We start from the raw sequence: 25,144 nt of genomic DNA on the forward strand, positions 1-25,144 counted from the left end.
AGTTTGGAATGTTATAAACCTGACGGAGTTTCCAGAAAAGGTTGTAAACAAATTATTGGGACTTTCTGTTCCAGGAAATACATTAAAAACATTCAAAGGACAGGAATTAAGTTGCCCAGTGAGAAAACTGTCTAGACAAAGCTTCCATTATACGATTTAACAATCCCCAGCAAATGCTGCTTAAAGATAAAATTGGATTCCTGTCTAGAATATTAATACTTCCATTGCACTCCCCAGAACTACATGTATTTTATAGATAAATGTACATATTCAGACAGAGATAAATGATGAACGTTGAAAATGGTTGGGAAAAGGGTTTGTTTTATCAGTATTTCTCTCTGCCAAAGTAAAGACTTTTTCAGGCAGAGGTTCCTGATGAGGAAGAAGATTTCTTCGCTTTCAGACAAGGGCTTCTGTATTTCCATTTCAACTGCTGCCAAAGCACGTTTGTGAGTAGTTACTAAGGGTGACACAAACAACTTACGGTCATAGAGCGATGAACAGTGCTCATAACTCTCTATTTCTCCACATAAATAGTTTGCAAGTTGAAGTTACAGTATAGCCGGAGCAAGCTCAGGAATATAGAAACCAGCTTGATTGTATTTGACCTATCTCAGTGCAGCACCCTCATGGAAATCAAAAAGTGACAGTTCTCCAGGATGACAGGAGGGAGTTTTGAGATGTTTTCCCAAGTCAGGCAAAAGGAAGGCACTGAGAATTAGAACTGCTCTTCTTCTTTTTTCAACACATAGCAATGCACTGTGTCATGTTTGGTAGCCAACTGCAGCACAACAGCAAAAGAGCTCCATGCTCTGTGAGGAAAACCAAACCTGACTTCCACCTGAGGCCTGTGCAAAACATAGGCAGCATCAGTCTTCACTTTCAGGATGCTGGATCTTATGTAGATGGAAGAAAAATGTGGCTGTTTCAGAAAGGAGTATTTTGCCTATGTGTATTTGAAAACTCTCTTGGTGAACCTGGTCATAAATTACATTCTATTTATTAACACTTAATAGCCAAAAGGGAAATATTAGGACTACTAAATATTTGTGTGCTAATACAGACAAGAAAAAAACAAAGTGAAATTAGTGTGGGCTAAAAAGCGTGTGGGGTTTATTTGAATAGAGGAGCTTAAAAAAAAAACTGTTTCAAAAGCTGACTGTTTCAAAATAGAAACAAAAAAAAACCCAGACAAAACCACCCTCCTCCAAAAGAAAGGCGAGCATTTATGGAAGACCAAAAGCAAGGGGTTGAGTTCTTGGCTTTCTATGTCCCCAGGTGAATAAATAACCACAGAATCACAGAATGCCAGGTTGAAGGGACCTAAAGGATCATCTGGTCCAACCTTTCTAGGCAAAGCATGACTTAGACTAGATGGCCCAGCACCCTGTACAGTTGAGTCTTAAATGGGTCCAAGCACCTCCCTGGGGAGAGTGTTCTAGTGGCTGGTTGTTCTAACTGGGAAAAAATTTGCTCTTATGTCCAGTCAGAAAACTTGTTTTGGAGAAGTCATTTTGAGCTACTTGAATCAGTTGTGAGGTACAAGGTTCAATAGAAATATTTGGGGTTTTGAAAATGGAACTGGACCTGCCATGCCAACATGGCTGGGAGGTGTGGAGATGCCATCCCATCGTCTGCTCTGGGAGTGGTTTAACTGCAGACTCTATCCAAGGCCAGGGGAAGCAGCAAAAGATTTTATTCTATGGTACATAGAATCCCAGCCTGGTTTGTGTTGGAAGGGACCTTAAAGCTCACCCAGTTCCAACCCCTGCCACGGGCAGGGACCCCTTCCACTGGAGCAGCTTGCTCCAAGCCCCTGTGTCCAACCTGGCCTTGAGCACTGCCAGGGATGGGGCAGCCACAGCTTCTCTGGGCACCCTGTGCCAGCGCCTCAGCACCCTCACAGGGAAGAGCTTCTGCCTAAGAGCTCAGCTCAGTCTCCCCTCGGGCAGGTTCAAGCCATTCCCCTTGGCCTGTCCCTACAGGCTCCTGTCCCAAGCCCCTCTCCAGGGTTTCTTGTAGTCCCTTTAGTCACTGGGAGCTGCTCTGTGTTGTGGCCCCAGAAGGAGTGCATACCTCTGAGAAAGGCTTTTAAAAGACTGTTTAGGAAAAGCCAATCCTGCCACCTTTACAGGAAAGCCTGCCAGTCCTTTTGGGGAGAAAGGCATTTAGAAGCACAGCTCTGGAGGCACGCCAGCAGATAGGCAGAAGGAGAGATAATGGGCACCACTTGCCCCTGGACCATGACTGTCAGCGCTGCTCAATTCCCTTTGCTCTTGGCAGTTGTTGCTGCTGCGGAGTTTGCTGACTGCTTCAGATCAAGCCGTTGTCAACAGAGATGTCAGCTTCTTACACTACATGCAGTCTCCTGGGCATCCTCCCATCCCTTTCCAACTTGTTCTGGTAAGGGCTTAAATGGCTGTACAATTTAGCTAAAAAGTGGATAGGATGTTTTTATTTATTCTTTCAAAATAATAACTTTTTTTTTCTATGTGCAGAGCATTTCTATGAGTTCTTTGTTCCTGCAAAATCATTTTCATCCTTGCTTCAAATACTTCTTAATTCCATAATGAGTTTTTCAAAGCTTCTGAGAGGGTGCTAGCACATCATGTACTTCCATTGTCGTTTCTCACTGCCATCCTCCATCGTTCATCAAATGATGAGAGGGAACAGTGTCTGCAGACTGGGGAAATCATAAAATCTAACCCTGCCCTGGCTAATGTGTCACTTTTGGCCTCAGGAAAACCACATAATCAAGAGGTGACAGAAGTGGTCTGATATTCTGAGTTTCTCCATTTTTGACTGCCCATCACATTTTAAAGTGTTGGCCTTAGCTCAGCTGCTTCTCACTTGAAAGGATTCTATAGGTACATAGCGAATAAAAAACAGACGAGGGACAACGTAAGCCCCCTCTGGAAGCTCTCGGGAGAACTGGCTACACAGGATTTGGAGAAGGCTGAGGTTCTGAATGACTTCTTTGCCTCGGTCTTCACTGGCAAAGGCTCTGACTGCACCACCCAGGTCTTAGAAGGTAGACGCAGGGACTGTGAGAATGAAGACCTTGGGCCCACTGTAGGAGAGGATCTGGTTCGAGAGCATCTTAAGAACCTGAACGCGCACAAGTCTGTGGGACCTGATGGAATCCATCCGCGGGTCCTGAAGGAGCTGGTGAATGAAGTTGTGAAGCCACTGGCCATCGTATTTGAAAAATCATGGCAGTCAGGTGAAGTTCCCGATGACTGGAAAAAGGGAAATATAACCCCCATTTTCAAGAAGGGGAAAAGGGAAGACCCAGGGAATTACAGACCAGTCAGTCTCACCTCCGTGCCTGGCAAAATCTTGGAGCACATTCTCCTGGACAACATGCTAAGGCACATGAAAAACAACAAGGTCCTTGGTGACAGCCAGCATGGCTTCACTAGGGGGAAATCCTGCCTGACCAATTTGGTGGCCTTCTATGATGGGGCTACAGAATTGATGGATAAGGGGAGAGCAGTTGATGTCATCTACCTGGACTTGTGCAAAGCGTTTGACACTGTCCCACACGACATCCTTCTCTCTAAATTTGAGAGATATCAATTTGATGGACGGACCACTCGGTGGATAAAGAACTGGCTGGACGGCCGCACACAAAAAGTTGTGGTCAATGGCTCGATGTCCGGCTGTAGACCGGTAACAAGTGGTGTCCCTCAGGGATCGGTGTTGGGACCGGTCTTGTTTAACATCTTCGTCACTGACATGGACAGTGGGATTGAGTGTGCCCTCAGCAAGTTTGCCGATGACACCAAGCTGTGTGGTCCGGTTGATACGCTGGAGGGAAGGGATGCCATCCAGAGGGACCTTGACACGCTTGTGAGGTGGGCTGATGCCAGCCTTATGAAGTTCAACCACGACAAGTGCAGGGTCCTACACCTGGGTCGGAGCAATCCCAGGCACAGCTGCAGGTTGGGCAAAGAAGAGATTCAGAGCGGCCCTGCAGAGAAGGGCTTGGGGGTGCTGGTCGATGAGAAAATGAACATGGGCCGGCTGCAGTGTGCGCTCGCAGCCCAGAAACCAACCGTATCCTGGGCTGCATCAAAAGGAGCGTGACCAGCAGGGCGAAGGAAGTGATCCTGCCCCTCTACTCTGCTCTTGTGAGACCTCACCTGGAGCATTGTGTGCAGTTCTGGTGTCCTCAACATAAAAAGGACATGGAACTGCTGGAACAAGTCCAGAGGAGGCCATGAGGATGATCAGGGACTGGAGCACCTCCCGTATGAAGACAGGCTGAGGAAGTTGGGGCTGTTCAGCCTGGAGAAGAGAAGGCTGCATGGGGACCTCATAGCAGCCTTCCAGTACCTGAAGGGGGCCTACAGGGGCGCTGGGGATGGACTCTTCATCAGGGGCTGTAGTGACAGGACAAGGGGTAATGGGTTAAAACTTAAACAGGGGAAGTTCAGATTGGATCTAAGGAGGAAATTCTTTCCTGTGAGGGTGGTGAGGCACTGGAATGGGTTGCCCAGGGAGGTTGTGAGTGCTCCATCCCTGGCAGTGTTCAAGGCCAGGTTGGATGAAGCCTTGTGTGGGATGGTTTAGTGTGAGGTGTCCCTGCCCATGGCAGGGGGTTTGGAACTGGGAGATCTTGAGGTCCTTTCCAACCCCAACTATTCTATGATTGTATGATAAGGACATCTTTCTGTCTCACAAGAGAGAGTTAATATTTGCTCAGTGCTTTCCAAATGTTAAGTGCTGCAGAAGTGCTGAGTGTTACTAACAGTAATAATGTATGTTTTCATCTCGAGCTTGTCCTCTTTTATCTGATCATCATTTAGCTTCTAATAAATAACAATCCTACCGGAATATGGTCCCAGAAAATATCTTTCTCAATCGTCTTGCATAATGTTCCAGTTCTTTTATTATGAGACTTGAACATAATGTGTCAGATTTAGAATCATAGATTTGTTGGAGTTGAGATAGTTAAACTAACTGGTCTTTGGGAAGAATGTTTCCTTAACTCACTGTGTATAGCATTTTGTTTCACTGGTTACCTTTGAGTTTGCCAAAGAGTATCTCATTTTGAGTATAAAGACCAAATATATGAAACATGTATTAGTAAATACTAAACAGAAAACAAGCCCACATAAAACCTTATACTGTTGTTTATTTAAAGCTGTTGCAAACAGGAAGAGTTGCCACTAACTAACATTAAGCTACATAGTAGCTTGTATTTTGGAAGCATTCATACTACACTTTCCCTTAACTGCTTTGGGCTTGACTGTAACATTTGGAATGATACTCCCAAGCACTTATCCAAGGGTGTGAGCCCGTTGGTACTAAGGGTTAAAGTCCAGCTCCCATAAGGAACTCAAGAAAAATGAAGTTTTTTGTGCTTTGGATTTACTACATAATGCTCATGTGAGTGAGCAGATCTTCCTCGTGTTGCTAGGTATTTTGGCTGGAAATACTAAAGTATTCCTACACTGGGTGAAATTTTAGGCTGCAGTGAAGCTGGATAAACCTGAAAGTGCTAATGTTATTTCCTAGGTACCTCAGCTGCTTCAGGCCTGCAGGAATAAACATCCTCCCTAAGAAGGATGACAGTTGGGTAAATACACTGCTTCAGGCTTCATCACCCTACACAGAGCGCTCCCATTAGTAAGGCAAGATTCCCCTCCAGAGTTAACCTGTTACTTGCCAATGTCCAGGGTACACACTACCAAACAAATAAACTACTTCAAGTGATGCCCACGGTACTTTTGACAGAACAGGATGCACTATCCATGTAATACAGGGATAGAGAGTGACCCACATAAAATCTCATTGAACTTTTCCTCTGAAGAAAGTAAAATCTTACCCTTTGGCATGATAAAAAACCATATTTTCCCCTTTTGTAGAAACGAAGCACTTACATTTATTGTATCACTGTAAAACTCCTATCAATTATTTTCTATTCTAGAGCACAAGATGAAACACCAGGGTACAAACCAATCTGTATCTATGATAATCATAACCTTCCTAAAACACATCACTTTGGAAACCCTTGTGTATTTATAAAGAGTAACTAGGAGATATTCACACATTTGCGTTTAAACATCAAACCCGCTGAAGATGTCTTGTTTATTGTACCACTTTCTGTATAATACAGTGAGAACAGTCTGAAGTATTTCCAAAGGAACATGAGGTTATGAAACAAACACTTTCATTTCATACAGCCAAACCCCATTTTTAGGCTAAAACATGAGCAATTTAATACAAAAGTATAATTTAATAAATTAATATATTTATCTCCTTCCTGAACTTAGAAATTATTCATTGGCCTTTATATTCTGAATAGTCCCATAATCTGTAAGTATAAAAGTTCAAAAGCGGGGAAGAGGTAAATGCTGATTAAGAGTCAGCAGAATGGAAGGAGAGGGGTTCCCTTTAACCCATCTGGAACACACTAAACCAGTGCAATGAATGAAGTGACTATTTAAATTCAGATGTTGCCTTTGAATACTTCTGCTGGCAACTGAAGTCCTGCCTCCACACGGTGGTTATCACAAACGTCCTCCTGCCAGAACAAAAGCCTAAGACACACCCATGTATAACCAAAATGCTTCTATAAAAGTAAATGGAAGATTAAAAATTACTGAGCATGTTTCAAGAACACATGGGCAAAGCCTGGAAGAGCACAAAACTTCATTCCAGCTACTGTCAAACTTCAGACCTGCTTTATAAATGCCACACCTTGGCTGACTGAAGCCAACAGAGATATCACTGGAAATTCAGCTTTGGCTTCTTAATTCTTTCTGAAAATTGTCCTCATTCCTCTACAAGAGATCCCCAAGATCATAGAGTCATATCATGGAAGGGACCTTAAAGCTTATGCAGTCCCAACCCCTGCCACGGGCAGGGACCCCTTCCACTGGAGCAGCTTGCTCCAAGCCCCTGTGCCCAACCTGGCCTTGAGCACTGCCAGGGATGGGGCAGCCACAGCTTCTCTGGGCACCCTGTGCCAGCGCCTCAGCACCCTCACAGGGAAGAGCTTCTGCCTAATAATCATACATAGAGCAGTATATGTAAAATCAAGGTTGAAGCCATTTTGGTAACACAAACTCATAAATTTGATTTTATTTCCATTCTGATTAAGAGCAAAAATCATTAAAAAAAAAAAGGTATATTTAAAGCGTCTTGCCCTCAGGTATAAAAACCCCTCACTTTGTGTAAACCCAAACATGGAACACAGGCAGCCATTCATCACAGAAACGATCTAGAGCACAGAGGTCATTCACTCAAATGAAACTTGTGCAGCAAAAATAGATGGAGTATCTGGAATGGAAGCAGTAACATTTCCAACAAAATACCTTTAATAGGAATAGAAAAGCAAACCACTATTTATTGTATGATTTTATAAGTCCTCCTAGGAGGAGTATTTCCAAGAGGAATTTGCACTGTATGCATAGAATAACTACTTACACGTTTTGACTGAAAATACTGAATTTACTTATAAGGCCTAACAATGAAACAGAAAATATGACAAAACCTGTGATATTTAACCGAGATGGAACATTCCTCTCGTGCAGTCATATGCAATAAATATGAAATACAACTTGCCTGCATCTGTACATGCACGGAGTATCTCTTATATACCGCAGATACATTTCATGCAGGGTAACATCTCTGTTTCCATTTATTCTCTCCAAAAGATACTCCTAATTTCTGTGACAAGAATCCCAAATATCATTCATAGCCAAACACTGCGCTTGGATTTCTTGGAGGTAACGTTACGAAGAGGAATGTTTCTCTGCTCCAAGAGAAGCGGCTCCAATTCAGTGGGATGCGCTAAAAAAATCAGGTGAGAATCCAAAGAGTTGACATAATGATGTGATAAAACTGTCGGATTTTATGGGAAGATGCATTTTTCAGTTTCCTCTTCCTAAATGAAAACCACACACGCACAGTGTGAAGAAATGTATTATGCCCAAGTATGTAAAATATGTCAGCTTGAGCATTTTACAGTTTAATGAAAATTATTCTTCAGGAGGATACTTTATATTATGTTTGCTGAAGAAATAGAAAAACCTTTTATTTTCTCAATATTAAACTCCTATCCCATTACCGTTTTTTTCCCTAGCTGTAAAAAAACAGCATCAGGATATTTAGGCATTGTGAATTAGGAACAGTTTTTACTGGTTATCAAAATTTTAATGGCATTAGCTCCATTTGTAACACGTTTTCATTAAAATGAAAATGTGGAAAGCAATAAAATGAATATGGTTCCTCACTGGGATCAGCGAGGCTTTACGTTGGTTGTGGGATTACTCAGGTTGTTTCTGTTATAGGTCACGATCAGCCAACAGGACAAACATCTTTTTCCGCTGAAGTCAAAATAAAGTTTGCTGTTGTCCTACAGAACGTGGATTTAATATGGAGAAGCTGTAAGTAATTCTTGAGCTTTCACTTCATTGAATCTGGTACTTCCTGCCTTAGGAGTGTACTTACTCTTAGGTATACATAATTCCTATTTAGTGTAAATATGCATGTAAAGTGAGACTGAGGAGTGCCCATCAATAGTAGAATTTAATTTAACCCTTAGTTAACACCTGAAGAACGGTTGTCAGCAGTTTATTTCTCATGAATGGAAACACACGCCTTTAGCTTCCCTCAAACCAGACCAAATACAGCGGTTTGAGTTTCAGATTTGAACCCTGAGGCCCAGAAAGGACAGAATACAGGGTTTATTGGTTAATGACAGCTATCTGAGGGTTTAAATTAACACCAGAGTGCTGATTTGTGTTCCCTATTCACACCGCACGTCTGCAAAAGCTACCACAGTGTTCGCTGAACCTGTACATGCACAGATGAACACGCATCACTGAAGTGATTCCTGGTTAAGGGTAATCTAAATGAAAAGTCAATCAGGCTCCCTGATTTACAGTAATACCCTTAAAAATCCCTATCTAATGCCTGAGCAGCTACAGCAGTTCTGCTGCACATCTTTAGGAGCACCATAAAAATATTGCATAAAACTGCAAAATGATCATCATTAGAAATAAATACTATTGCTGTGCTGCTTTTCCACTTCACTTCTCCTTTCCCTGGCACGGAAAAGCAAAGATGACTATAGGAACAGGGCAAGTACATCCATTATTTCAGTTAATTCACTTTGATTTATCTTATAAAAATAAACCTGTTAAATCAAAGGGCTCACTCATAAGCTGTTTTTGGTAGGATTCTAATCATTTACCCATTAACGCAGGATAAAGATGACAAGCCACAAAGCTGATTTTGAAAGCCTTTTGATCTTCTCACTCATGGGCATAATGCATCAAGGTGCCTTAGTTCGCTCGATCACAATGGCCTTTGAATTCTGCGGGGGGGAGAGCAGTGAAATTCAGATGAGTTGGAATGTGTAGGTGGTGACCTGGGGGACAAATCCCAAGGATGGGAGAAAGGAAGGTTCATGGAAAGAGGAGTAGAATCCCTCCGATGTTGAGTACTTGAGGTCCAAACCTGGCAGTAACGAATGCTGTTGCAGAAACTGGCCCTTTACATACCTAAGGATCCAAGAAAAAAAGAGGAGAGAAAAAAGATTTAACCATGATCTCAAAAGACAACCTATTTTCATTCTTAAATCTGCGGTATGGGGCTTCTTGTTTGGTGGCTTACTCCTAACAAACGCCAGTCAGCCAGACATTTCACCCCTCTATTGCTCTTTAGTGTTAACCTTCTGCTTTGTGCTGACTTTCACACAGTTTATCTTCTTTTTAAGACTGCTTTATATATTTTCTTTTTAAATCACTGTCAAAGAACACAGCAGTTGAGATCAGGAAGCTCATTTCCCTTGCTCATTCTTTCGTAATCACATATTGCGCATCTAAATTAACCAGGGGATGTTAAGTTTGGATCAGGTTTTTGATTTATGTTTAGCAATCAGAAGGTTTCTAATCTTTATGGCCCAGGAAGAATTTACTTGGAAATGTGCGCTCATCAACAGGGCAACACCCAAACACAGGCAGCTTGCTACTCTTACATATTAGCAATTACCTTGTTTTAGTGCTGCGCCTTTGGAAAGGAAGCAGCCAGAAATCCTTGAGGGCCAGATGTTTACAGGGATCAGAGCAGAGGCCAAACCCCATGAATCCCAGCCTGGTTTGGGTTGGAAGGGACCTTAAAGCTCACCCGGTTCCAACCCCTGCCACGGGCAGGGACCCCTTCCACTGGAGCAGCTTGCTCCAAGCCCCTGTGTCCAACCTGGCCTTGAGCACTGCCAGGGATGGGGCAGCCACAGCTTCTCTGGGCACCCTGTGCCAGCGCCTCAGCACCCTCACAGGGAAGAGCTTCTGCCTAAGAGCTCAGCTCAGTCTCCCCTCGGGCAGGTTCAAGCCATTCCCCTTGGCCTGTCCCTACAGGCCCTTGTCCCAAGCCCCTCTCCAGGTTCCCTGCAGCCCCTTTAGGCACTGGAGCTGCCCTCAGGTCTCCCCTTCTCTTCTCCAGGCTGCCCCAGCCCAGCTCTCAACTGATGATTCCTTCAGAACAGGTGCTCTAAAGAAGATCAGAACCTTCCAACCTCCCTGCCCGGCTCCGTAGCCCCAAGGCCGGCCGCGCTGCCTTTGCACCGGGCAGGTTTTGCGCAGGTGAAGCCCCTTTCCAGCAGAGCAAGGCCGGGTGTGCCTGGAATGCGATTCCACAACTAGGGTGGGTGCCGAGCAGCCCTCACCCCGCTTTGCCCTCCTTTAGTGCAGGAGCCCAGCGGCACTCGGCCGCGGTGAACCCCCTTCGAGGGGGCCTTGGGCTCCTTCCCCTCTGTGGAGCTCAGCCCCGCGGCCGGCCGGCCGGGGCGGGCAGCCCGCTCTCCCCTCCGCCTCCCCGGGGCCGGCCGGGGCGCGGGGCCGCTGGCTCCGCCCGCACCACATGACTCCGCCGTCGGGAGAAACTTTTCCCGTCCCGCGGTTGGAAAATGGCGGCGTAGGAGCGGGGCTCTCGCATCCCCCAGCGCCATGACCCGCTGGGTCCCCACCAAGCGGGAGGAGAAGTACGGAGTAGGTGAGGACCGTCCCGGCGCCGCGCCCGCCTGTTGCGCCGCGGGCCTCTCTCCTTGCCCCCTTCCCCTCCAGCGCTGCCGGCTGCGCCGGGCCGGGGCCGCGCTCGCAGGGAAGCAGCGGCCGCGGTGGGGAGCGGGCCGGCCGGTTCCCCCCGGGGTGGCTCCGGTGGGTGCAGCCCGCGGGTCGGGGAAGTTCGGAAGCTGTGTGGAAACCTCGCTTGGAGCGCTTTAAAAGTTGCCTTTTTCTCTAGTTTGTTTCTGTTTTCTTCCTCACTGCTACTTTGCCTGGCTGGAAGAGGGCTTTGAGTTACTCTTAGGTTGGTTTCTTTCCTCCTTTTCCTGATGGCAGCTGAGCAGGACCCGCTTCCAGCGCTGGATCCGCTGCGCTGCCCGGTGCGCCCTCAGCCCCAGCCGCTCCCGAGGGAGCAGGCTCTGGCTCTCGCAGGGAGTGTGATTTCCATACAGATGAGGGGTTTCCCCTGCGCGCTGCTCTCCGGGGATCCATTTCGTTCTCTGCTTCTTCCGTCCCTTTCAGACAGAGGGGGATTGTTCTGTGCTGGTGGTTAAAGCATCTCCGCTCTCATTAGCTGTAATGAAACGGAACCGAGCTCGGCTGGCTCTGGGCAGTGTTGGACTGCGAGGGCCTGTTTTGATTGCGAAGATGGTTCGTTTTGTTGAAGGGGTTTTAAGGGGGTTTTTTTAGGGGTTATGGAGAAGAAAACTTTCTTGGCCCGAATGAGAGCGTGTGTCTGGGGGAAGGAAATAATAAATCTGGCTGTTCAATCTGGAAATACACGTTTAATGTCCAGCGCATTCCTGGACTCTGATTGTGAAGAACAGCTTTTCATATGTACTCGCAGCTAAGCCTTGTATAAGCACCATGAGCAGGAAAAAGTAGTTTCTGGGTCTAAGGAGAACCCAAGTGAGTTTTAGGAGTGAATTTTCAATTCTGTGTGTACATTCCTAGGAAACAAAGGCATGGCTTTTAAATCACTGCGAATTCCTGGCTTTCCGGTAACACTGTGCCGAACTTGTAAGTAACACGAGTATTGGGGATGCAGGACAGATACACAGCAGCAGAAGTGCTGTGGATGGCTGTCGCTTGCTGAGTTTTCCAAATCCCTGCTTTGTGCTGTGGGATAGGTAAGGGGCTTGAGGAAGACTGGAATGATGTAGCCATCACACAGTATATAGTCAGTGTTACAAACCGGTAACACAAGAAAGCAAGTTCCTCTTTGCAGGAACTTTGTATCTGCTGCTGTGGTGGAGCTGGTTGCCCAGACCTGGCTTTCCAGGAACTGATGTCCTGGAAGTGAATTTGAAAGGATGAGAGAATAAGAAGTGTGGAATAAATTGCATGTTTAAGAATGTACTTCCAGTGTATTTGGATATCCAGTGTGGGAACTTCCCTGTGTAGCGGGAGAACAAGTCTTCAATGTAATTTAAGGAAAAACATGGGTTCAGAGTTACAAAACGCATGAGGTTGTGTGCTCGGTTGGTGTTCTTTTGTGGTGTCTGCTGCTCTGGAGAGGAGTTGGTCATGGCTTTATGATAGGTTTGTTTTTCTATGGTAGTTGAGGGGTGATCCTCAGTGAAATTAGGGTATTTCTCTGCTGAACTATAGGCCTGTGAGAGTTCAAATTCAGATGAAGTGTTGCATAGAGATAAAATCAGATTGAGAGCTAATTGCACGTTGTGATTCGCTGGCCCGTGCCACTCTGCTAGACACAGTTTTGGTTGAGTTTTGGCTTCTTTTTGGTATTGCTGGGTTTCCTCCTGAGGGAAGATGAATATTCAGTTTGGTTGCATGTGCTTTACACATCTTTGCGTTGTTAAACAAGGTTGCTTCTGGACATGGTGTGTCTTCTGATGCTTCATTTATTGCTGCTTGTGAAACTTTGTGGTTGTGGGGAATTGATGCAGTGGTTGGACAGTCCTAAACGCAAATGGAGAAGACACTGTTAAACTGAATATGCTAACATTTTGATTCCTAGTTACTTACAGTGACCAGTGATGGAGGCTAACTTTGCATCAGTGTTGTCTGGCAGTGAAACAGGATTAATTGCGCTGCTACCTTAGTGATACATACATGCAATATACTTGGTGTGAATGCTTCACTGCAGCAGAAATAACAGGAAAGTATCTATTGTGGTGGGTTATATTACTTACGTCCGAGTCATGGGAGCTCAGAAATCTGTGTGTATATATTCAAGATGTGTATCTATAATAAACATATATATATATATATGATATACATGTGTATATGCACCCTAGAATGGTTTGGGTTGGAAGCTCATTTAGTTCCAACCCCCCAGTGCATATATGTAGTTCTTGTCCCTCCTCTTGACTAGCATGTTCCTGTGCACAACAAAGCTTTCTTAACATCTCAAGTCCCAGAGACTGGCTGACTATGATGCAGCTGGAACAAAATATCGCAACATCCCTATACTGAAGCTGTGGTAGGATACAGGTGGGTTGGGAAATGCTGCTCCTTCTGGCACTGTGGGGTCTGTGAATGATCCTGGATGTCCAGCACGTGTGTAAACTAAATTTAACAGCCTCAGACTGAGGAGTGCTGCTGTGTAGTGCACAAGCATTATCTCAGCAGGCAGTTGTGAGCGTGACTCAGCTCCACTTCCTGAGAGCATTCAGGACTCAGCACGTGGGGCGGTTGGATGAGGAATGGGTGCGGATATAAAGGGATAATGCAGCTATTAGATTAACATAAGGGGAACCATCTGAAACGGGAGAACAATGAGCTTAACTAAAAGCAGCTTTTCTCCATCCTGATGCTGCATATCCTTACCCTTCTGTGTTTTCTCTCTTGTCTCATGACAGTGGGGAGACGTGTGGTCGTGTTGAGGTGGCCACGTGGATGTCTGGCTTCCTCAAGAGGGACATCAGAGGCTTTCAGAAGCTGCTTGTATCTGCTGCATGCTCTCGGTGTGACAAGTGGCTGCGGATTGTGGCTGCTCAGTCTCCTGTTTTCTGCTTTTAGTGGGATGTGAAAATGGTAATTCTGGCGTTCCTCCTTATGCTGGTGGAGAGGAGATGTAATGAGCTGCTTTAGGAAGTCTGGGAGTCTGAATAGTGCTTCTGAGATAGCACAAAGTGGCTCAAGCAGCTTCCAAATCCTCTTGACTTCTGCTGTTACTGAACCCTTTTCCTTTGGGCTTAGAACTGCAGTAAGAACTGGTGCTACTATCCTTAACGCAGGTATCACCTTTCATATGCCTTTGTGTTCATAGTATGCACAGATACGGAGTAATTGGAGCAGTACTATTACAGTTTAATTGCTGTTTTCTTCTTTTTTTTTTTTTTTAATTAAATGGTGAAATAGAAAAATGATGCCATGTGTGTCCCTACGCGCTCAGATGTAGAAGAACTTCCAGGCTGCAGGGCTTCTGCTCGCTGAGATCCAGTTAATTTTCAGGATGCTGACTACTTTCCTCTTCTGCTCCTACTGAGTCACTGGAAAACATGGGTAGTGGTGCCCCTATTATGATCAGGAAGAAGGTTTGAGCTCTGCCTTGCAGGCAAGGTGTTCCTGGCTTTTGGACAGCTTCATAAATGCAGCACCTTGATAAAGCTAGTGCTGGGTATCTATACAGGATGATGTGTTGAGTGTTACTGCTTAAAAGCAGCACGTGATGCCTGGGTAGATGCTTCCTAATTGCCTGTATTACGTCAAAGATAATGGGTCACAGACACCAGTGTCCTAAAATCAGTCTGTAGTTCTGTAATTGTGTGTACATATATATACACACACATACATATATATACACACACACATTATATATATATAGATGTGCTTCTATAGCATATCTTGTGAGACACCCCTGCAGTCCTGCATCCGCTCTGGGGCAACAGCACAAGAGAGGCGTGGAGCTTCTGGAGAGACTCCAGAGGAGACCACAGAGATGCTGCGAGGGCTGGAGCAGCTCTGCTCTGGAGCCAGGCTGAGAGAGCTGGGCTGGGGCAGCCTGGAGAAGAGAAGACTCCTGAAGGGGAGACCTGAGAGCAGCTCCAGTGCCTGAAGGGGCTGCAGGAAACCTGGAGAGGGGCTTGGGACAAGGGCCTGTAGGGACAGGCCAAGGGGAATGGCTTGAACCTGCCCGAGGGGAGACTGAGCTGAGCTCTTAGGCAGAAGCTCTTCCCTGTGAGGGTGCTGAGGCGCTGGCACAGGGTGCCCAGAGAAGCTGTGGCTGCCCCATCCCTGGCAGTGCTCAAGGCCAGGTTGGACACAGGGGCTTGGAGCAAGCTGCTCCAGTGGAAGGGGTCCCTGCCCGTGGCAGGGGTTGGAACTGGATGAGCTTTAAACTCCCTTCCAACACAAACCAGGCTGTGGTTCTATGACTTTTCCTTTTGTACAGTTGCTGACAAGACTGTGCTCTGATGCATCCTAAACTGATAGAATAAAAATGCCCATTCAGTATTTGCTGATGCACTAGCATAGTGCCTTTTTAGTAAAGGATGTGCAGGTTCAGTCTCCTAGAGACAATGTAAAGCAGTAGTTTTATTTTGTGATATCTTGAGCTATCTTTTAATTCCCTGCTTGCTGCCAGGATGCATTTCTGTGCTACCCATCCCTGGCATCACATGAAACAGGGTAAGGGCCTGGTAGATGTATTGTACTTCTCAAATGAGTGTGTAAGCATGTGCTTGGTTACTCTCAGTTAACTCAGCAGCCACTATTGCTCTCTCTCAATGAACACTTCTTGCAAGCAAGAGATTGGTAAGGGATAAAGATAACAGATAAGTGGAAGCAAGTGCATACTCCTGCTTGTTTTCATCCAGGTCAGTAACAACATTGCAAATGGGGATTGTTCCAAGAAATGATTCCTGTAGGGATTTACCAGAAATACTGTTTTTTCCTCGTAGAACACATACGGATTTCCTGCTGTCAGCCCCTTGCATGCGAGTGTGATACAGAGCAGTTATTTCACTCTGGAGAGCAAGTTCTCAGTCAGTTCAGGGATTTTTCAGCTGTTAATTATCATGGAATCATGGAATGATTTTGGTGGAAGGGACCTTTAAGCTCAACCAGCTCCAAACCCTGACACAGGCTGGGACACCTTCCACTAGAGCAGCTTGCTCCAAGCCCTGTCCAACCTGGCACTTTTGGTTTCCACTCTTGATCCTAGAAAATCGAAGGGAAGAGGGAATTTTCACAAGACAAGGATATACACTTCACATTATTACACAGGTTTGGAAGGAACAGGGGGATGAGGTCCTGATTTAAGGTTTTTGGTTTGGTTTTAATTCGGGGGAAAAACCATTCTGGAATTTCAGATACCATGGTGGGTTTAGTAGTTTTCCTTTTTGTCTCTTATTGCTGTAAATACTTGATTTAGGTGCACTGATAGGACTCTCATTTCAGATGATGTACCACACTTCGCACAGCTTTCCTTGTATAGAATCACAGAATAGTTTGGGTTGGAAAGGACCTCAAGATCATCCAGTTCCAACCCCCCTGCCATGGGCAGGGACACCTCACACTAAACCATGGCACCCAAGGCTCTGTCCAACCTGGCCTTGAACACTGCCAGGGATGGAGCATTCACAGCTTCCCTGGGCAACCCATTCCAATGCCTTGCCACCCTTACAGTATCATAAATGCCTTTTCTGCATAGACAGAGCTTTCATGGAAGAGGAAAGCAAACTGGATGCAGCTTAGTGTTCAGGAAGCCTTTGTCAGTTTGCAGCTACAGGCATAAGCATTGCAATAAGTTTTCTTTGCAATGGTTGTGTTTCCGGAGTTGGTCCAGTGTTGGCTGCAGAGCATATGCAGGATGCGGTTTGTCTGATCCTTGGGTAGTCCTCCAGGACTGAAATCCAATAAATCTCATTAAATACCTGTAGGTGGGTCCAACTGGAGATAAATGGCTGAAAGCTGACTTAGATGAATGGATCAAAGCAGAAATGGGGAGCTAGTGCTAATCCAGTTTTAAAGTAATTAATCTATTAAAAATGTCTTACCTCAGTCTTACCTCTCCTATTGGGTACAAGTCTGAAACTCTCATGAAACATGGAGTGGCGGCTCATCACTGCCCTTCTACTCTGCTCTTGTGAGACTGCTTAGAGCACTGTGCGCAGTGCTGGTGTCCCCAACATAAGAAGGTCATGGAGCTGTTGGAGCAAGTCCAGAGGAGGTTATGAGGATGCTCAGGGGCTGGGGCACCTCCTGTATGGAGACAGGCTGAGAACACTGGGGCTGTTCAGCCTGGAGAAGGCTGCATGGGGACCTCAGAGCAGTTTCCAGTGTCTGAAGGGGGCTACAAAGATGCTGGGGAGGGACAAAGGGTGACGGGTTCAAACTGAAACATGGGAAGTTCAGTTTAGGTATAAGGAAGAAGCTCTCTACTGTGAGGGTGCTGAGGCGCTGGCACAGGGTGCCCAGAGAAGCTGTGGCTGCCCCATCCCTGGCAGTGCTCAAGGCCAGGTTGGACACAGGGGCTTGGAGCAAGCTGCTGCAGTGGAAGGGGTCCCTGCCCGTGGAAGGGGTCCCTGCCCGTGGCAGGGGTTGGAGCTGGATGAGCTTTAAGGTCCCTTCCAACCCAACCCATTCTATAAAATACACGGGCTGCTCTTCTTTGTGGGCCGTCTTTGGCCTACAGGGAGATGGACCCCTGAAAATTCAGCTATTTTAGTTTTTTTGTAAACTTGCAAACACTTTAAGTTTGGTTTTCTGGCCTGTGGTAGGTCCCAAGGCTATTCTCTCAATAGCTGTTTTCTGAATAATGCTTTCATGAATTCCTTAAGGAATTACTGGAATACTTTCCTCTTTTAATTTTTTTGGGGAAGTTGAAATCTAAACCAAATGAAATGTTGAAGAAGACAATTCCTGGAATTCTGAAACTTTATCTGCATTTTCAGGCTGCCGTTGTGCAAGCATTTGTATTTTTATAGGATTAATCTCTCCCTGTTTATGTATTTTGGGCGTTAAATGCGGTTTCTGATGTTAAAGCTTGTAACACAAGCGGCAGCAGTTGCTGAATTTCAGTTTCATCAGCAAAACATGAAATATCTCTGGGAATATTTTTCTGCTCCATGTAGCTTCGTCACTAAACTGAAACAATCACACTGAGAACTGTTATGAAGACAGGCTGGGAAAGTTGGGGCTGTTCAGCCTGGAGAAGAGAAGGCTGCATGGAGACCTCAGAGCAGCTTTCCAGTACCTGAAGGGGGCTATAGGGATGCTGGGGAGGGACTCTTCGTCAGGGACTGCAGTGACAGGACAAGGGGTAACGGGTTCAAACTGAAACAGGGGAAGTTCAGATTGCATATAAGGAGGAAATTCTTTCCTGTGAGGGTGGTGAGGCACTGGAATGGGTTGCCCAGGGAGGTTGTGAGTGCTCCATCCCTGGCAGTGTTCAAGGCCAGGTTGGATGAAGCCTTGTGTGGGATGGTTTAGTGTGAGGTGTCCCTGCCCATGGCAGAGGGGTTGGAACTGGATGATCTTGAAGTCCTACCCAACCCCAACTATTCTATGATTCTGTGTATCTATACATGTAACAAAACAGATGGGTAGCTCAAACAGCTCTTGGCCATGATACTTGAGCTTTGGGGGTTTTAAATACTATTTCTTAACACAGCTGCTTTATTTAGGGAGCTGTTGGTGGTGTTTTAGCACAAACCCTTTTATAACTTGATTTTTGGATTTTTGTGGTGGCTGGTTTTACTGAAGGGTGTTGGAGGAGTAAAATGTCTTCCTAGAAGACAAGAAAATCATACAAATGCCTTGATTTTCCTGAAGGTCCCTCCTGTCAGCTCACTTGCAGGACAAAGAAACTATCATAGAAAACCAGACATAGAATCCGAGGCCGGTTTGTGTTGGAAGGGACCTCAAAGGTCGTCCAGCCCCAACTCCTGCCACGGGCAGGGACCCCTTCCACTGGAGCAGCTTGCTCCAAGCCCCTGTGTCCAACCTGGCCTTGAGCACTGCCAGGGATGGGGCAGCCACAGCTTCTCTGGGCACCCTGTGCCAGCGCCTCAGCACCCTCACAGGGAAGAGCTTCTGCCTAAGAGCTCAGCTCAGTCTCCCCTCTGGCAGGTTAAATACGAGGGAGTGAGTGATGCAGGATTTGCATTGTAATTTATGAACACAAATGGGAGTAAAAGTGTGTGTAATCCATGTAAGTGCTTGTAGACACTTGGTTTCCTAAGGCACTCTGTTGTGTTTATATCTCTATTGTTGTAGTAGCTGTGTTACTTAAACATTTCTACTACAGAAATTAATATGAAGCCTGAAAACCTGCCTGAACAGCTCCAAGTTGGAGCTTGGTGCAGGGGTTTTGGAAGCTCACTGTAGTAAAGGAGCATTCCCATAGGAGCCCTGTGTGTGGAGAGTGTTTTTGGTAGCATCATGGAGAAATGTCTTCCTCCTGAAGTAACCTCTTGGCTTGAGGTGGTGAGTTCCTAACTGAGTGCTGGCAGTGCTTCCTGGAGGCACAGCTGAGCAGCTTTGACTGTGTTCATCTGGTAGTGCAGGCTGGGTATGTGAGAGCACATCAACCACGATGTGCCCGAGAGCTCCTTCCAGCATGCAGATACCTTTTGGAATTCCAGCCCTGGGTGTTTGTGTTTGCTCTGCCTCCTCCTCCTCCTTGGAACAAAGCACGGAAGTACTGACATCACTCAGTTTGAAACTGAACGGAATAAAATAACACATGTTTAGGGAACAGAGCTCAATAGCCCATGGGTCCCAGGAGGAGTAACTGATGCCAAACAAGGAGCTGATGATGCCAGAATGTACCCAAACCGAGTGCCCAAGGACCTTCAGCTGTGTTGTGTTAGTAGAGGAGGGCTTTCCTATTTTCCATACATAGAATAAAATACTTCAGAAGAAACAAGATGGTGCTTGTGGTCCCTGCATAAGGCTAAAGGGAGTTGGAAGGGGCAAGGATCACGGAAAGCTGTGTCTCCAGCCTGCCTTCCAGCTGATGCTTTAATGTCCTCCTAATCCTGCCAGCTGGTCTGCAAGGAAGAATATTGGCAGCAGGGAATGTTTCATGGAATGTAATTGGGTGCTTTTAGTGAGGAGCTGCTTCTGCTTCATTGTGCTGTGTGTGTAGTAGTATCTGTTGCAAAGGCTACGCATCAGGAATGAGGTGAAAGGAATGTCAGAAGTATCCCTGTAGTGGACGCTGCAGCAGGAAACATCCCAATGCTGAGCCAGATGGAAGTCGTTGCTGCTTTGAGATTCCAAGTCCTGACGCAGCTGCTGAACAATTTGAAAGGACTCTTGCTGCAAAAAATCTGCTGTGCAGATGACTCCAGAGAGCAAATCATGACCCTGGAATGGCTGTGGATTGTCAAGGCAGTGGCTTGGAATGGCCTTTGGGTAATGTCCTCCAAAGGAGCGGTTGCACTGCAGCTTAGTGATTAAGTGGAGAGATGTTAATATGTCACTTTTGCAAGGAAAGTTAGAGATAAGGGTCTGTGAGAACATTTAGACTTTCTCTTGACTAAATATAAGGATATTGTCCCCAAACATAAGTGCATGAATAAAAAATGACATCAAGATGGCAAGAAGAGGGGTTTTTACTTTTTCCTAAGTAATAGGAAGAGCTAATGGTTTGTTCATCAGAGCTTGTTTGATCTGGGGCTCCCAGCACAAGAGGGATGTGAAGCTGATGGAGTGAGTCCAGAGGAGACCACGGAGATGCTGCGAGGGCTGGAGCAGCTCTGCTCTGGAGCCAGGCTGAGAGAGCTGGGCTGGGGCAGCCTGGAGAAGAGAAGGCTCCTGAAGGGGAGACCTGAGAGCAGCTCCAGTGCCTAAAGGGGCTGCAGGGAACCTGGAGAGGGGCTTGGGACAAGGGCCTGTAGGGACAGGCCAAGGGGAATGGCTTTAACCCGCCCGAGGGGAGACTGAGCTGAGCTCTTAGGCAGAAGCTCTTCCCTGTGAGGGTGCTGAGGCGCTGGCACAGGGTGCCCAGAGAAGCTGTGGCTGCCCCATCCCTGGCAGTGCTCAAGGCCAGGTTGGACACAGGGGCTTGGAGCAAGCTGCTCCAGTGGAAGGGGTCCCTGCCCGTGGCAGGGGTTAGAGCTGAATGAGCTTTAAAGTCCCTTCCAATGCAAACCATTTTATGACTCTATTTAATATATAGAAAATAATGTTTACATTGAAGCCTATAGAATGTTAGGTAATGGTGATGTTTTTCTCATGTCTGGCCTTGGCTGCTGAATGCACTGCTGGCATCAGGCTCTGTGTGTACCAACACGTATTGCTGAGTAAAATATACTTATGACACAAAACTGTCAATGATGATTTTGTCATGAAAGTTTTTTGCTACCTGATTATTTTCCTTTTTAAGTTTTTTTCATGTGTCATATGCTGTTTAATATTTAATGATTTCAATGCTCTATTTCTTATATTTTGTCATACAACCATAGGCTGGTTTGTGTTGGGAGGGACCTTAAAGCTCATCCAGTTCCAACCCCTGCCACGGCAGGGACCCCTTCCACTGGAGCAGCTTGCTCCAAGCCCCTGTGTCCAGCCTGGCCTTGAGCACTGCCAGGGATGGGGCAGCCACAGCTTCTCTGGGCACCCTGTGCTCTGAATACCCACAAGTTTTCTGCAGGCATCTCCCGTTGTCTTGTCCTTGCTTGAATTCCTTCCTTCCTGCTCACCCGGCTACCCTTGTTTTACCCTTCTTTTTGGTGGCGATTAGTGTTTATCTTTGGAGTCTTATAACTGGGGCAGATGGAATCTATAAGCCCTGCAGTGATGAACTGCAAACTCTCTTCACTCGTTTGCAGTATGTGGAGCCTGAATCACTTCTCTAGCAGAGGATGTGTGCTATAGATACAGAGCTTCATCCACCTCCTGCTGCTGTGCTGTCTGACTCTTGCCTGTTATCTTTACTTATCGTGACTAGGAGGTGTTGGTTGTTTCCATCAATCCATTGCTGCCTGATAGTGCTTTGACCAAGACTCTTCAGTGGGGTGTACTTAAGACACTTGTTTTTTAACTTTTCCCATCTGGGATTGGTGTGTCCTGTGTTGTGGTTTCATTTTTGGTTTCAATTCCAGTGTGAAAGGTAAGTGGTGCAGCTGCAATAGTGGTTTTGCCGATGGTGTTTTTGGTATGTTGGCTTAAAAAGTAAAAAGCAGTTTATGGCTGCTTTTAGGGTAGTTCTGTAGCTATTTGGGCTGCCATTGCATATCAGAGTTCCTCTAGAAGGTATGACTTGGGTCTGGCAGCCTCTAACTGCCGCCTCCTTCACAGCCTGTCAGCAGTACCTCTATAGCTGTTGACAGTGACCTCTGTGACCTTGCTCAAGTCTGTTCTGCACTTTTTTGGCATCTCTGCTGATGCTGCTCACTGGTTTGGCTTTGCCAGCCTTTCTCCTGTTGGCTTCCCTGCTGCTGTGCTGGGCAGCAGTGTGCAAAGAACAACTTGGAATGTCTGTAAGACCGGGATTTAGAATCATAGCATTATAGAATAGTTTGGATTGGAAAGGACCTCAAGATCATCCAGTTCCAACCCCCCTGCCATGGGCAGGGACACCTCACACTAAACCATCCCACACAAGGCTTCATCCAACCTGGCCTTGAACACTGCCAGGGATGGAGCACTCACAACCTCCCTGGGCAACCCATTCCAGTGCCTCACCACCCTCACAGTAAAGAATTTCTTCCTTAGATCCAATCTAAACTTCCCCTGTTTCAGTTTGAACCCGTTACCCCTTGTCCTGTCACTACAGTCCCTGATGAAGAGTCCCTCCCCAGCATCCCTATAGGCCCCCTTCAGGTACTGGAAGGCTGCTCTGAGGTCCCCACGCAGCCTTCTCTTCTCCAGGCTGAACAGCCCCAACTTCCTCAGCCTGTCTTCATACGGGAGGTGCTCCGTCCCCTGATCATCCTCGTGGCCTCCTCTGGACTTGTTCCAGCAGTTCCCTGTCCTTTTTATGCTGAGGACACCAGAACTGCACACAATGCTCCAGGTGAGGTCTCACAAGAGCAGAGCAGAGGGGCAGGATCACCTCCTTCGCCCTGCTGGTCACGCTCCTTTTGATGCAGCCCAGGATACGGTTGGTTTCTGGGCTGCGAGCGCACACTGCAGCCGGCTCATGTTCATTTGCTCATCGACCAGCACCCCCAAGCCCTTCTCTGCAGGGCCGCTCTGAATCTCTTCTTTGCCCAGTCTGTAGCTGCGCCTGGGATTGCTCCAACCCAGGTGTAGGACCTTGCATTTGTCATGGTTGAACTTCATCAGGTTGGCATTTGCTCACAATCACAGCGGCTGGCAATTGACTCCTATCTCAAATGAGTTTAGTGACAGGTGACAGAGCACTCGGAGGGGTCGAAGCAGTAGTTAAAGATTCCTTTCCCAGTCTTTTCAGTTATTACGCTCTTCTGGTGAGGAAACAGTTCTTGCTCCCAAGTGAAGTGTCTGGAGGTGGGAACAGATAGTTTTGTAGCTCAGAGGTATTTCTTAGACAGTAGTTTCCATCATGTGTGAGTCAAGCAGGGTAAAATAGCAACCCCAGATTTGTGATGCAGAGCCAGATATTCTTTTGGTATTTCTTATATTGCATTTTGTTGGTTTTGTTCTTGAGTGTTCACTGTTATTGCGAGTCTAAAAGGATTAAATAAATCAAGCATTGGACTTTTATCTGGCTAATAGGGACATGTGCAGTTACATGAGATTGGATTGCTTTACTGCTAAGCATTACTGACCCAAGGAGCTCCAGGACATAAGGGGCCAGCAGACAAGGGTGAGACAAGGGGGAATGGCTTTAACCTGCCAGAGGGGGGGAGACTGAGCTGAGCTCTTAGGCAGAAGCTCTTCCCTGTGAGGGTGCTGAGGCGCTGGCACAGGGTGCCCAGAGAAGCTGTGGCTGCCCCATCCCTGGCAGTGCTCAAGGCCAGGTTGGACACAGGGGCTTGGAGCAAGCTGCTCCAGTGGAAGGGGTCCCTGCCTGTGGCAGGGGTTGGAGCTGGATGAGCTTTAAGGTCCCTTCCAACACAAACCATTCTGTTATTCTGTTTATGGAGAGGGTAGGATGGGATGCTGGGTCACTGAAGCACAGTAACACCACATCAGTTAATTTTCCTTATTTCTTTTAGAATGAACATAATGAGTGTGGGTTCAAAGGATTCACCTTAGGTGGGAAACACTGAGTCCGCATGGATACAAACTCCCTCGGACAGGGTGGTGAGGAAGCCCCATCCTTAGCAGCAGGGCTGGTGATGAGATCCCGGCTCTCCGCAGCCCGGAGCGGGTGGACAGGGACCCTTTGTTCAGACCAGCTGCCGAAGCCAACTCTGCTGCTGCTCTGGATGCGGCACGAGGCATGTGATGTCCTAGTGCTTGGGAGAGAAACAATTTTCCCCTGTTTTTGCAAAATGCCGCTCTTTTAGTGCAGTTCAGGTCTCTTCCATTGTGGTTTTCCATTAATTCTGGTATAAGATACAACTTTGGGGAAAGGTGTCATGTATTTTCCTGTTCCACACTAGGCTGGCTGTTGTGGGAAAGACAAAGTGTTGGTGGAGCAATGGCAGGTCATAGCAGGTAATTCTTTTCTCCGACTGTTACTTGTAAGGAAGCAGAACAAGTTCCTCAGGGATTGTTTGACTCTGGAGCTGTGCACTCTCTTTGTACTTGCTGTTGGAGACAGCTGGAAGGACTGAGACAAATAAGGTGATGGCAACTAAAAATATATTGGGTAAGGTCTGATGTGTAAAAAGCCCACAACTTTCTCTCTTCTCTGCTCCATAAGCTTTCCTGAGGAATTCAGTTTCTTCTTTCCTTTGTAGAAACGCTGAGGAAAAGCAGTAGGGAATGAGGACTTCATCCCATCCTCCCGTTTCCCCCTTGCTTTAGGCTTTTTGCTCTGCATCACCAGCTCTACATTGCAGCAAATAGTGTCTTGCAGGAGCCATTCTTTTGCTAACTGTTTCTGCAGTAGTGTGATAGTGTTTTTATTGGGTTGAACTTGAGTCTTATGGGCATTGAAATGACTATTAAGATACATGTGACATTAAGCTCACTGCTATAGAAATGCTTAGTAAAAGGCACCCTTGTAGCAAAATTATGTTGGGTGCAATAGAGACCTGCTGCAATATCAAGGGAAAAGCTTGAAGCAGGGGACTGATGCGTCACATATCTTCAGATGGAGCAAAAGTAGGTGT

General features: G+C 46.4%; 1 protein-coding gene across 2 annotated transcripts in view; it reads left to right on the top strand.

Annotated features, from left to right (window-relative positions):
- The first annotated feature begins 10,885 nt into the window (after positions 1-10,885).
- Positions 10,886-25,144, top strand: part of DOCK1 (dedicator of cytokinesis 1) — a 320,534-nt gene continuing 306,275 nt past the window's right edge. For both annotated transcript variants that reach the window (XM_065672474.1, XM_065672475.1), the window contains exon 1: positions 10,886-11,007. In XM_065672474.1, coding sequence (XP_065528546.1) covers positions 10,962-11,007 — 46 coding nt within the window. In that variant the 5' untranslated portion in view covers positions 10,886-10,961. The remainder of the gene's footprint in view (positions 11,008-25,144) is intronic.

This window comes from Lathamus discolor, chromosome 3 (genome assembly GCF_037157495.1).
Source record: "Lathamus discolor isolate bLatDis1 chromosome 3, bLatDis1.hap1, whole genome shotgun sequence".
In the NCBI taxonomy this organism is placed as follows: Eukaryota; Metazoa; Chordata; class Aves; order Psittaciformes; family Psittacidae; genus Lathamus; species Lathamus discolor.